This window comes from Anarhichas minor, unplaced genomic scaffold (genome assembly GCF_050575085.1).
Source record: "Anarhichas minor isolate MPS153535 unplaced genomic scaffold, ASM5057508v1 ptg000017l, whole genome shotgun sequence".
In the NCBI taxonomy this organism is placed as follows: domain Eukaryota; kingdom Metazoa; phylum Chordata; class Actinopteri; order Perciformes; family Anarhichadidae; genus Anarhichas; species Anarhichas minor.
The window spans coordinates 12,045,260-12,058,222 of record NW_027466463.1 but is presented as its reverse complement, the minus strand read 5'-3'; the positions used below and the strand labels follow the sequence as shown (position 1 = coordinate 12,058,222).

General features: G+C 45.3%; 1 protein-coding gene across 1 annotated transcript; it reads right to left on the bottom strand.

The window, feature by feature from the left end:
- Positions 1-213: 213 nt before the first annotated feature.
- LOC142951824 (uncharacterized) lies at positions 214-12,048 on the bottom strand. The gene is made up of 6 exons (XM_076093650.1): positions 11,915-12,048; positions 1,211-10,201; positions 894-1,089; positions 716-795; positions 549-634; positions 214-445 (listed from the first exon to the last, which is right to left on the bottom strand). The coding sequence occupies exons 1-6, from the start codon at positions 11,954-11,956 to the stop codon at positions 385-387; spliced, it is 9,456 nt and encodes a 3,151-aa protein (XP_075949765.1). The 5' UTR covers positions 11,957-12,048; the 3' UTR covers positions 214-384.
- Between the last annotated feature and the right edge of the window lie 915 nt (positions 12,049-12,963).

The window sequence follows — 12,963 nt, the reverse complement described above, 5'->3', positions numbered from 1 at the left end:
GCCCGACTGCGGACGGGAAGAAGCTGTTCGTGTGGCGTGAGGTCTTGGTCCTGACTGAGTTCTGGTCTTCCACCAGCACTCAGTCAACAACACAACCAGCATCAATGTGGACTTTAATAGTTTATTTTGTCCTTTTGCACCTGAGAGAGATTTGAGACTTATGTCTGCTGAAAACACAGCAACGTCCCCACTTCATGCACATGTTCATGCACTGTGTATAAATAAATTCCACTTCTTTTTTCAGTTAAACTTTATTACAAAACATAGCGCAAATAATTGACTTAATGGACATTTCATCACTGTGTTCAGTTTCATAAATACACGAAAAATAAAACAATTTGCATAATATATTTAAATTCATACAAAGCATCACAATTCATCTTCTCACTCTTTTGTGGTTTTCTTTAGTTTGGTCTTCAGCTCGGACATAAGTGGGTTTCCAAACCTGGGGACACAGGAGAAAACTAAGAATCAGAAAATGTCTGAGCACAAGATGCCTATTTTGTGTTGAATATTATGATGTCAATACTCATAGACTGTTTTTTTACCCTGGATGTCTTGGTGGCATCCATTTAGGTTTGTGTTGTGCCTCATCCTGGGTGTGAGTGTCACTCCTCTCCTCTGGCTTTGTCTCCTGTTGATATTGTTATATTTTAATAATGTATATACCCCTCAACATAAGAGAAAAGTGATATTCGAAGATTATTAACAATACCTGTGAGAGGGTGTTTGGACTACTTTCATCTCTCACCACCCGTTGTGTCTTTTTTAAAACAGGAAATCCTGCGCCAAGCCCTAAAACAAAAAAAAGTGTGACATCCTTTACAGATTAAAAATAATTGGACATAAAAGGCTCAAGGTACTGGCTTTCCATTCATCATAAAGTGACCTACCAGGCAGTTTTACTCGAAAGCCCAAGCCTCCCAAAGGCACACCTGCGGGGACTTTGGCAGACAGATGTGGAGAGGGTGTGGGATCCAATGAGGGCATATGTAGAAGGGAGCGGGGATCTTTGGGTGGCCTTACACGAGGGTTTTTAACAGAAATTCTCGACCTTTGCGCAGTGAAGTCAAGCGCAGAGCTGTCCACCTGCAATTACAAACACAACTCAATTCCCACCATCTTTATATGTTATGAATACTGCCTGGTTTCATTCATGATTTAATAAGATGTTTTTATACGGTTAAATATGTTATTTTAGAAGCAATACCTCCATCTGATCTTCAGACTTTGTCGTTGGCTGTCCTGCCACGTCAGCCCTGTTTAGCCCAAGTAATGATTCAGCAACATCTTCTGACCACCCGGGCTGTGGTTCGTCCACTGAGGGCAACTTCCTCTCGGATTCAGTGCAGGTGTCGCCTTGTGAACCAGATTCCGTCAACACGATCTCATCCTCTGACGACGCCTCTGAGGCGGATCTAGATCGTCCTGATTCTGTGTGTTTGATTTCATCCGGAGAGTCAGACGCAGTCACCTCAAGAGGCTCATCTTCAGCTTTTGTTTTCTCGACCTCGAATAGAGAACTCATTTCTGTCGGTGGCTTAGCTTCTGCTTCTTCAGTGTCTTTCCGGTCGGATACCTCAGCATCGATCTCTTTCTCTGATCCAGTTTCAGTCTCCGCTGATTCAACCTCTTCTTCGTCTGTTTTTTCAGGTGATTTATCTGATTCCTGATGTCTGGCCTCTGGTGACGGGACTCCTGAATCAGGGTGAAATCCTGACTCAGCGAATGATTCCTTCTGTTTCAGATACCATTGCTCGGTCTCAGCTGCTTCCTCCATCAATATATCCTGAGATTCAGAGTTAGGTTGTTGGGTAGATAATTCAGAGATGTCTGCTGATTCTGACACAATAGCCAACGTGTCATATATGCCTTGAAATGACCCGCTGCTAGTTGATATCAGTAGCTGAGTTCCACTGTTATGAGCTCCCCATTCACCGAGAGACTGGTCCAAAAATCCAGACTCTACTGTCTTTGATTCATCAGCCGATTCAGAGTCTGTTAACATCTCATCGCTCATCTCAAGTGCTTCGTCTGACTGTTGATTTCTCGTCTCCAGTGACCCAACTGGTGGAGACAATCCAGATTCTGCCAGTCCCACTACCTGCAGATATAAAATCTCCATCTCATTTTTGCTCTGCATTTCATCTTCTGGTGCAAACTGCTCAACTTCACAACCCGTTTCTTCCACACCTATCCCTGCATCTGGCATTTCTACATCTTCTAGTAGTTTAGTCTCGGTCTCATCGTGCCGTCTGAGGAATCCAGATTCAGTTATGTCTTCCAGTAAACTAGGAGTCATGTCACTGTTTTGCTCTGAGCTCAGGGCATCTACGGATTCCTGAAGGAAGCTTGTCTCTGTCATCTTCTGTCCTTCAGCCCTGAGGAACGTTTCCTCTGCTGTTAAAGCTCCTGTCGTCTCACTGCCACCTCCAGCAGCATCAGCTACTTTGGAATCACATAACCCTTCGTTGATGTCATATTCAACCAAAATCTCTTCAGACCCATCTTGCGGCTCTTTTGCCGCCTTATCGATCTCTTCTGTAAAGCCAACGTCTGACTCAAATTGTTCGATGCCCGTCTTCATTGAGTCAGCCAGTAGTTCTCCTTCCTCTTCCTCAAATAAATGTCCTGATTCTTGAGTTACTGCTTCGGCAAGTAGTTTCTCTGTTTCTTGAGGCAATCCAGCATCAAAGCTGTTCTTAACATCTCGCGTGCTTTCTTGCTCCTCTTCCATATGCTCCGTCACCAGTAAATAGTCAGCACCGGTTCCACAGCCACTGTTTTGAAGGCTCTCCGGCTCTTTGCTCTCCACCTCTTCTGGTAATTGGCTGCCCTGGATTTCCTCGCAATCTCCTTCCTCCAGGAACCTTTGTGTTGTATTGTCATCTGGCCCAGGCACATTGTTGTACTCAGGAACTCCCTCTTGTGTTTCCTCATAAGTTGGAAAGTTTAGCTCCTGCGAGACAACAAGCCGGCCTTCACATATCCCCAGGCGAATATTTTTAAACGCTCCACTCATTTCCTGTCGCGTCTCGCCTTCAGGTTTTACCGCAACTGAGGTCATTGTACCTGCTTTTTCCATGGCACTTTCTTCGTTGTCTACTTCACGGAAGAGCCTCTCCTCTTCTTCTTGATCTTTCTCAAAAAGTCCCTCATCTACTGAAATGTGTGTCGTTGTCACGTCAGGTGTTTCCTTAATCACCATGCTATGGCTTTCTGTCTCGTCATCAACTACCTCTCTTGTTTTGGTTTGCACATCAGCGTCCTTAACCACATCCACTTGTCCCGCATCTGGGTATTCAGCTGTGCGCAGCTCTGTTTTAGCATTCTGCAGGACTTCTTCGCTGCATGTAACATTTTGAGTTAAAATGTCTTCTTCTTGACTTTCTTCTGCAACTGTTTTGATGGTGTCCTCCTGCTCCGGCGCTTCATCTATTGTCTGGTTGTTTGTTTGCTCATTCTCAATATCTTCCCCAATGACAGCATCCTCCTCGTCCTCGTCCTCGTCCTCCTCCTCGTCCTCCTCCTCGTCCTCCTCCTCGTCCTCCTCCTCCTCCTCTTTTGCATCCTCAACATTATCACTCTCACTTCTATGAGCCATCACATGCTCACATGCTTGTTTGTCTTCTTTTGCGACCAGCAGCCCTGCATCATCATTTCCCACTTCTTGACTTTCTTCGGGAACTGTTTTGATGCCGTCCTCTTGCTCCGGCGCTTCATCTATTGTCTGGTTGTTTGCGTCCTCATTCACATTTTCTTTCTCAATGACAGCACCCTCCTCCTCCTCCTCCTCCTCCTCCTCGTCCTCCTCGTCCTCCTCCTCATCCTCCTCGTCCTCCTCCTCCTCTGCATCCTCAACATTATCCCTCTCACTTCTATGAGCCATCACATGCTCTTGCTCGACAACAAACGACTGATCCTCAGACTCAATGCCACTTTTGTCGTAGGCCATTTGTAATTCAACATGCTGTGAAGTAAAGCCTGGGTCTCCCTTGAAATCTCTGTCGGCATCTGACAACTCCTCACAGATGGAGAGCTGACTTTTATATTGCTTTGCTCCCTCATCAGACTTGTTCTCATCTTTGCAGGCCAGCTCTGGTACACCATCACCATTTCCCACTTCCTCATGAGTCACCGTTGAATCTGCCTTGTTCCTCTGCATCTTTGCCTCTTCTATGTGCACGTTATCTTCTTCTTCTACACTCAAATCTGTGATCAGATGCAATTTTACCTCAACGTCTTCGGCCTGTAAATCTTTTTCATCTTCACGCTGCATTTCATTTTCTGCTTCCTTTACGTTTCTCATGGTTTCACCCATGTTTTGAGGATCCTCCGGTGTCATTGCCCTCTTAGTCTCCTCCTCAGCACCAGCTTTTCTCCCACTTTCCTCCATGTCTTCACTCATTTCATCACCTGTGAGTTTTAGTGACCTGGTGTTTGCATGTTCTTCAAACGCACTGTTATCCGGCGTCTCATCTCTCCCGCCAGTGCTCAATTTTTGATCTCCGTTTTCTTCTTGTTTGTCTTCTTTTGCGACCAGCAGCCCTGCATCATCATTTCCCACTTCTTGACTTTCTTCGGGAACTGTTTTGATGCCGTCCTCCTGCTCCGGCGCTTCATCTATTGTCTGGTTGTTTGCGTCCTCATTCACATTTTCTTTCTCAATGACAGCACCCTCCTCGTCCTCGTCCTCCTCCTCCTCCTCCTCCTCCTCATCCTCCTCCTCTGCATCCTCAACATTATCCCTCTCACTTCTATGAGCCATCACATGCTCTTGCTCGACAACAAACGACTGATCCTCAGACTCAATGCCACTTTTGTCGTAGGCCATTTGTAATTCAACATGCTGTGAAGTAAAGCCTGGGTCTCCCTTGAAATCTCTGTCGGCATCTGACAACTCCTCACAGACGGACAGCTGACTTTTATATTGCTTTGCTCCCTCATCAGACTTGTTCTTGTTTTCACAGGCCAGCTCTGGTACACCATCACCATTTTCCACTTCCTCTTGCGTCACCGTTGAATCTGCCTCGTTCTTCTGCATCTTTGCCTCTTCTATGTGCACGTTATCTTCTTCTTCTACACTCAAATCTGTGATCGGACGCAATTGTACCTCAATGTCTTCGGCCTGTAAATCTTTTTCATCTTCACGCTGCATTTCATTTTCTGCTTCCTTTACGTTTCTCATGGTTTCACCCATGTTTTGAGGATCCTCCGGTGTCATTGCCCTCTTAGTCTCCTCCTCAGCACCAGCTTTTCTCCCACTTTCCTCCATGTCTTCACTCATTTCATCACCTGTGAGTTTTAGTGACCTTGTGTTTGCATGTTCTTCAAACGCACTGTTATCCGGCGTCTCATCTCTCCCGCCAGTGCTCAATTTTTGATCTCCGTTTTCTTCTTGTTTGTCTTCTTTTGCGACCAGCAGCCCTGCATCATCATTTCCCACTTCTTGACTTTCTTCGGGAACTGTTTTGATGCCGTCCTCCTGCTCCGGCGCTTCATCTATTGTCTGGTTGTTTGCGTCCTCATTCACATTTTCTTTCTCAATGACAGCACCCTCCTCGTCCTCCTCCTCCTCCTCCTCCTCCTCCTCCTCGTCCTCCTCCTCTGCATCCTCAACATTATCCCTCTCACTTCTATGAGCCATCACATGCTCTTGCGCGACAACAAACGACTGATCCTCAGACTCAATGCCACTTTTGTCGTGGGCCATTTGTAATTCAACATGCTGTGAAGTAAAGCCTGGGTCTCCCTTCAAATCTCTGTCGTCATCTGACAACTCCTCACAGATGGAGAGCTGACTTTTATATTGCTTTGCTCCCTCATCAGACTTGTTCTCATCTTTGCAGGCCAGCTCTGGTACACCATCACCATTTCCCACTTCCTCATGAGTCACCGTTGAATCTGCCTCGTTCCTCTGCATCTTTGCCTCTTCTATGTGCACGTTATCTTCTTCTTCTACACTCAAATCTGTGATCAGATGCAATTTTACCTCAACGTCTTCGGCCTGTAAATCTTTTTCATCTTCACGCTGCATTTCATTTTCTGCTTCCTTTACGTTTCTCATGGTTTCACCCATGTTTTGAGGATCCTCCGGTGTCATTGCCCTCTTAGTCTCCTCCTCAGCACCAGCTTTTCTCCCACTTTCCTCCATGTCTTCACTCATTTCATCACCTGTGAGTTTTAGTGACCTGGTGTTTGCATGCTCTTCAAACGCACTATTATCCGGCGTCTCATCTCTCCCGCCAGTGCTCAATTTTTGATCTCCGTTTTCTTCTTGTTTGTCTTCTTTTGCGACCAGCAGCCCTGCATCATCATTTCCCACTTCTTGACTTTCTTCGGGAACTGTTTTGATGCCGTCCTCCTGCTCCGGCGCTTCATCTATTGTCTGGTTGTTTGCGTCCTCATTCACATTTTCTTTCTCAATGACAGCACCCTCCTCCTCCTCCTCCTCCTCCTCCTCCTCCTCCTCCTCCTCCTCCTCATCCTCCTCCTCTGCATCCTCAACATTATCCCTCTCACTTCTATGAGCCATCACATGCTCTTGCTCGACAACAAACGACTGATCCTCAGACTCAATGCCACTTTTGTCGTAGGCCATTTGTAATTCAACATGCTGTGAAGTAAAGCCTGGGTCTCCCTTGAAATCTCTGTCGGCATCTGACAACTCCTCACAGACGGACAGCTGACTTTTATATTGCTTTGCTCCCTCATCAGACTTGTTCTTGTTTTCACAGGCCAGCTCTGGTACACCATCACCGTTTTCCACTTCCTCTTGCGTCACCGTTGAATCTGCCTTGTTCTTCTGCATCTTTGCCTCTTCTATGTGCACGTTATCTTCTTCTTCTACACTCAAATCTGTGATCGGACGCAATTGTACCTCAATGTCTTCGGCCTGTAAATCTTTTTCATCTTCACGCTGCATTTCATTTTCTGCTTTCTTTATGTTTCTCATGGTTTCACCCATGTTTTGAGGATCCTCCGGTGTCATTGCCCTCTTAGTCTCCTCCTCAGCACCAGCTTTTCTCCCACTTTCCTCCATGTCTTCACTCATTTCATCACCTGTGAGTTTTAGTGACCTTGTGTTTGCATGTTCTTCAAACGCACTGTTATCCGGCGTCTCATCTCTCCCGCCAGTGCTCAATTTTTGATCTCCGTTTTCTTCTTGTTTGTCTTCTTTTGCGACCAGCAGCCCTGCATCATCATTTCCCACTTCTTGACTTTCTTCGGGAACTGTTTTGATGCCGTCCTCCTGCTCCGGCGCTTCATCTATTGTCTGGTTGTTTGCGTCCTCATTCACATTTTCTTTCTCAATGACAGCACCCTCCTCGTCCTCCTCCTCCTCCTCCTCCTCCTCGTCCTCCTCGTCCTCCTCCTCTGCATCCTCAACATTATCCCTCTCACTTCTATGAGCCATCACATGCTCTTGCGCGACAACAAACGACTGATCCTCAGACTCAATGCCACTTTTGTCGTAGGCCATTTGTAATTCAACATGCTGTGAAGTAAAGCCTGGGTCTCCCTTGAAATCTCTGTCGTCATCTGACAACTCCTCACAGACGGACAGCTGACTTTTATATTGCTTTGCTCCCTCATCAGACTTGTTCTCATCTTTGCAGGCCAGCTCTGGTACACCATCACCATTTCCCACTTCCTCATGAGTCACCATTGAATCTGCCTCGTTCCTCTGCATCTTTGCCTCTTCTATGTGCACGTTATCTTCTTCTTCAACACTCAAATCTGTGATCAGATGCAATTTTACCTCAACGTCTTCGGCCTGTAAATCTTTTTCATCTTCACGCTGCATTTCATTTTCTGCTTCCTTTACGTTTCTCATGGTTTCACCCATGTTTTGAGGATCCTCCGGTGTCATTGCCCTCTTAGTCTCCTCCTCAGCACCAGCTTTTCTCCCACTTTCCTCCATGTCTTCACTCATTTCATCACCTGTGAGTTTTAGTGACCTTGTGTTTGCATGTTCTTCAAACGCACTGTTATCCGGCGTCTCATCTCTCCCGCCAGTGCTCAATTTTTGATCTCCGTTTTCTTCTTGTTTGTCTTCTTTTGCGACCAGCAGCCCTGCATCATCATTTCCCACTTCTTGACTTTCTTCGGGAACTGTTTTGATGCCGTCCTCCTGCTCCGGCGCTTCATCTATTGTCTGGTTGTTTGCGTCCTCATTCACATTTTCTTTCTCAATGACAGCACCCTCCTCGTCCTCCTCCTCCTCCTCCTCCTCCTCGTCCTCCTCGTCCTCCTCCTCTGCATCCTCAACATTATCCCTCTCACTTCTATGAGCCATCACATGCTCTTGCGCGACAACAAACGACTGATCCTCAGACTCAATGCCACTTTTGTCGTAGGCCATTTGTAATTCAACATGCTGTGAAGTAAAGCCTGGGTCTCCCTTGAAATCTCTGTCGTCATCTGACAACTCCTCACAGACGGACAGCTGACTTTTATATTGCTTTGCTCCCTCATCAGACTTGTTCTCATCTTTGCAGGCCAGCTCTGGTACACCATCACCATTTCCCACTTCCTCATGAGTCACCATTGAATCTGCCTCGTTCCTCTGCATCTTTGCCTCTTCTATGTGCACGTTATCTTCTTCTTCAACACTCAAATCTGTGATCAGATGCAATTTTACCTCAACGTCTTCGGCCTGTAAATCTTTTTCATCTTCACGCTGCATTTCATTTTCTGCTTCCTTTACGTTTCTCATGGTTTCACCCATGTTTTGAGGATCCTCCGGTGTCATTGCCCTCTTAGTCTCCTCCTCAGCACCAGCTTTTCTCCCACTTTCCTCCATGTCTTCACTCATTTCATCACCTGTGAGTTTTAGTGACCTGGTGTTTGCATGTTCTTCAAACGCACTATTATCCGGCGTCTCATCTCTCCCGCCAGTGCTCAATTTTTGATCTCCGTTTTCTTCTTGTTTGTCTTCTTTTGCGACCAGCAGCCCTGCATCATCATTTCTCACTTCTTGACTTTCTTCGGGAACTGTTTTGATGCCGTCCTCCTGCTCCGGCGCTTCATCTATTGTCTGGTTGTTTGCGTCCTCATTCACATTTTCTTTCTCAATGACAGCACCCTCCTCCTCCTCCTCCTCCTCCTCCTCCTCGTCCTCCTCGTCCTCCTCCTCTGCATCCTCAACATTATCCCTCTCACTTCTATGAGCCATCACATGCTCTTCCTCGACAACAAACGACTGATCCTCAGACTCAATGCCACTTTTGTCGTAGGCCATTTGTAATTCAACATGCTGTGAAGTAAAGCCTGGGTCTCCCTTGAAATCTCTGTCGGCATCTGACAACTCCTCACAGACGGACAGCTGACTTTTATATTGCTTTGCTCCCTCATCAGACTTGTTCTTGTTTTCACAGGCCAGCTCTGGTACACCATCACCATTTTCCACTTCCTCTTGCGTCACCGTTGAATCTGCCTCGTTCTTCTGCATCTTTGCCTCTTCTATGTGCACGTTATCTTCTTCTTCTACACTCAAATCTGTGATCGGACGCAATTGTACCTCAATGTCTTCGGCCTGTAAATCTTTTTCATCTTCACGCTGCATTTCATTTTCTGCTTCCTTTACGTTTCTCATGGTTTCACCCATGTTTTGAGGATCCTCCGGTGTCATTGCCCTCTTAGTCTCCTCCTCAGCACCAGCTTTTCTCCCACTTTCCTCCATGTCTTCACTCATTTCATCACCTGTGAGTTTTAGTGACCTGGTGTTTGCATGCTCTTCAAATGCACCATTATCCGGCGTCTCATCTCTCCCGCCAGTGCTCAATTTTTGATCTCCGTTTTCTTCTTGTTTGTCATCTTTTGCGACCAGCAGCCCTGCATCATCATTTCCCACTTGGGGGCACTGTTCCTCTCTCGTGTTCTCACCTTTCTCAGATGCTTTTCTCTGGCTGCCTTCGCTCAGCTGGGTTTTGTATTGCATGCTTTCTTCATCAGCTCCTAAGTCGATGTCTGTGGTGCAAAGTTCCCAGGCAACAAGTGGCCTAGAAGAGCTCAGCAGAGAGTCTGTCGCAAGAGGCTGTTCCTCATCGACCCCCCTTCCGCTAGCCTCACCCTCTGGGGGACCAAGGTTAGCGGGCTCGCTGTCAACTGAGGTTTCCTGGATGGAGTTTGTGTCGTTGCTGGAGATGTTAGTGGGCTCTGGTCTGAAGAATCTCGTCACAGCTCCGGTTATATAGTACTAAGAACAAGATGGAGAGAAAGAAGTGAGACCTTTTGATTTATTCATGTTATTGACTAATCAACATATTTTACTTCATGTGTACCACATGCACTTGTTGTCTTACAAAGTTTCTAATGATGTACTTAAACTACATTGCCAAAAGTATAGGGATACCCCTGTTCACATAGCTTCCTATACTTGTGGCATGAGGCTGTGTTTTATGCTTTTGGACAGGCCCCCTAAGAGAAATCTTCATCAGCATACAGTCAGCATACAAGGCTATTTACACAATAGTGTCCTTCCAGCTTTGCAGCGACACTTTGGGGAAGGCCCTTTCCTGTTTCAACATGACAACGCCTACATAAACAAAGCAAAATCCACAAATGGTTTTGTGAGTTTGATGTGAAAGATCTTGACTGGCCTGCCCACAACCCCGTCCAACACCTCTGAGACTGTGGCGTTTATTGGTGTCATGTTTCAAGCAACCCGATGAATGTAAGTTCAATATTTACTTTCCTTTTAGCTCTCTTTTGCTCTCCTCCAAATCTTTCATATCTGCTCTTTCATTACTCAATGCAGCAATATGTTCAGCAGCTATAGTTGATAACTTTGTCTGTGGTTTGATGCTGGACCTAGTTTCAAAGGTGTGGCTGCAAAACCAAAACAATGAGCCGAAAAAAGCTAAAACGTTCCTTTGAGCTGAGAGGAACTGCAGAGTTGGGTAATAAATAGCTGTGTGGTTTTTCACTACAAGCAGCACCTTTCTCAGTAAATATAATTATTTGATCCACTGTTATTATATAAACATTGATTGCAGCTTTAAGCATCCCAGGAAGCCTTTTAAGTGAACCAGCCTGCAATAATAGCAGGGCCATGAAACTCAAACCCCTAAATGCAACACAGCCATCATTAATGTTTTCAGTTACATCTGTTTTTTTCCTGCTGTTGAAAATGTCTATTGTGAAAAAGGTCTAGTGAAACACTGTCTGCGAGCCACGTCCTATTGTCCAACATCAGTAGCTCACTAATACTCTTGTGGCTAAATGGGGTCCATATATTCCTAAAAATATATGAGAACTGTGTAATTTCGCACTAATTATAGGCAAAGTACAGACAGTGTTGAATTGCTAAACCACCAAATAATAAATGAAAGATACATGAAAATAACTAGTGTAGATCAGCTGAACTTGAAAAAAAGTGCAATCTCTCTAGTTTGCAAATCAGCATATATGACAAGTAAAGTGTCCAATAATCGGTGAATGACAACTCAGCCCAAAAATATTAACTAAACTCGGAAATGTGTCTTTATTTTACCTGAAAAATTAGAGTTATTTCCACCCAGGAAAGTTTTGAAACATTTTTAGATAATTATGAAATAACAAAAAACATTGTAACCGACAAATTCATGCAGCCAAATCTAAAAATATTGCGGAAAGCACAATAGTGGTGTAATGTTTGGGTATCCAACCCCACACAATGTTCTTCTTTCCTTATTGTGATCTTGCCAATGAAGCAAACTTACATTTGATAGAGAGCGAGCCTAGTGTGTGTGTGTGTGTGTGTGTGTGTGTGTGAGTGAGTGAGTGAGTGAGTGAGTGAGTGAGAGGGAGGGAGGGGTGGGTACGCACACAGGAGGAGGGAGACTTTCCATCCACATTTCACTGCGTTTAACATTAAAATTAAAGCCGTTATCTAAAAACACGTTTGGTTATAGATGACGCAGCGGCTCACCCAAACTGTCCAGAAAGTCCTGGGGGGACCGTCCGGGTCCATCTTCAAAACTTGCTCCTCGTTGCCTCTCTGACCATCTGACTTTATGTATTCTAGGTGTGACCACGCTGGCTAATTCTAACCGACCCTGGCAGTTTACTTTTCCATAAAAAACTCTGCAGCAAGCTCCATCCGAAACCCGACCAGCGACGGGCAACTCCGCTGATAAAGTCGCGCCTAGTTCCTCATACAGACAAATGTCCGGTGCATCATTATGAGGAAGAGTGTGATTAACACAGCCGAGTCGCATACGTACGTGCTGCACTGTTTGCGGATGTGCACGTCGAGCTTCAGGCCGCAAAAGTGTGCGTGATGGTTTGTGAGTTGATGTGTGACACTGAGCTTCTGAGAACATGTCTCCATAACTGTTATGGCCACCGTCGCTCAATTAACAAACGCATGTTAATCTTTGCCAACCTCGCTTGTTATGAAGTCCCTCAAGCCTAAATTGCACATAACAGACTGGGTTGCATTTGTTTGGCTGGTGTTTAAGTTAAATTGGAGATACTGCACACAGCACTTTAAACCCTAAGGATGCGCTTGAAGCAGACTTGCATTTTTTTTTTTTAAGTAACACATTCTTGTACAAATGAAAAGTTGAAGAAGCACTAAAACACCGTTTTTTTTTAGCTCAATACACTGAGAGGTTTTGCTGCGACCACCGTACCTGGCCTGGCATGACCATGATGTTAGACTTCAATGGCAAACTTATATTGCTGCATGCGTGTCTTGACATTACAAGTCAGTTTGCTGACTTACTTGTGCCATCTGTCAAAAGTCTGCATACAGGTGACACTGCTGCTTATGTGGAAACAGTTGTATAAAGCATTTTGTGGCCGAGCTGTGCAACATCCGATAAAGTCTAATATGACAAGGAAGATTAAAAAGACGATATCTCTGATTCTGCATCAATTTTGATAATTTTTTAACTGTCCATTAATAGTCCTATATGTTATGGGATTGCAAAGCTAAATCGGAGGAGTACTCTTTTCACAAGTACACTTCAAGCA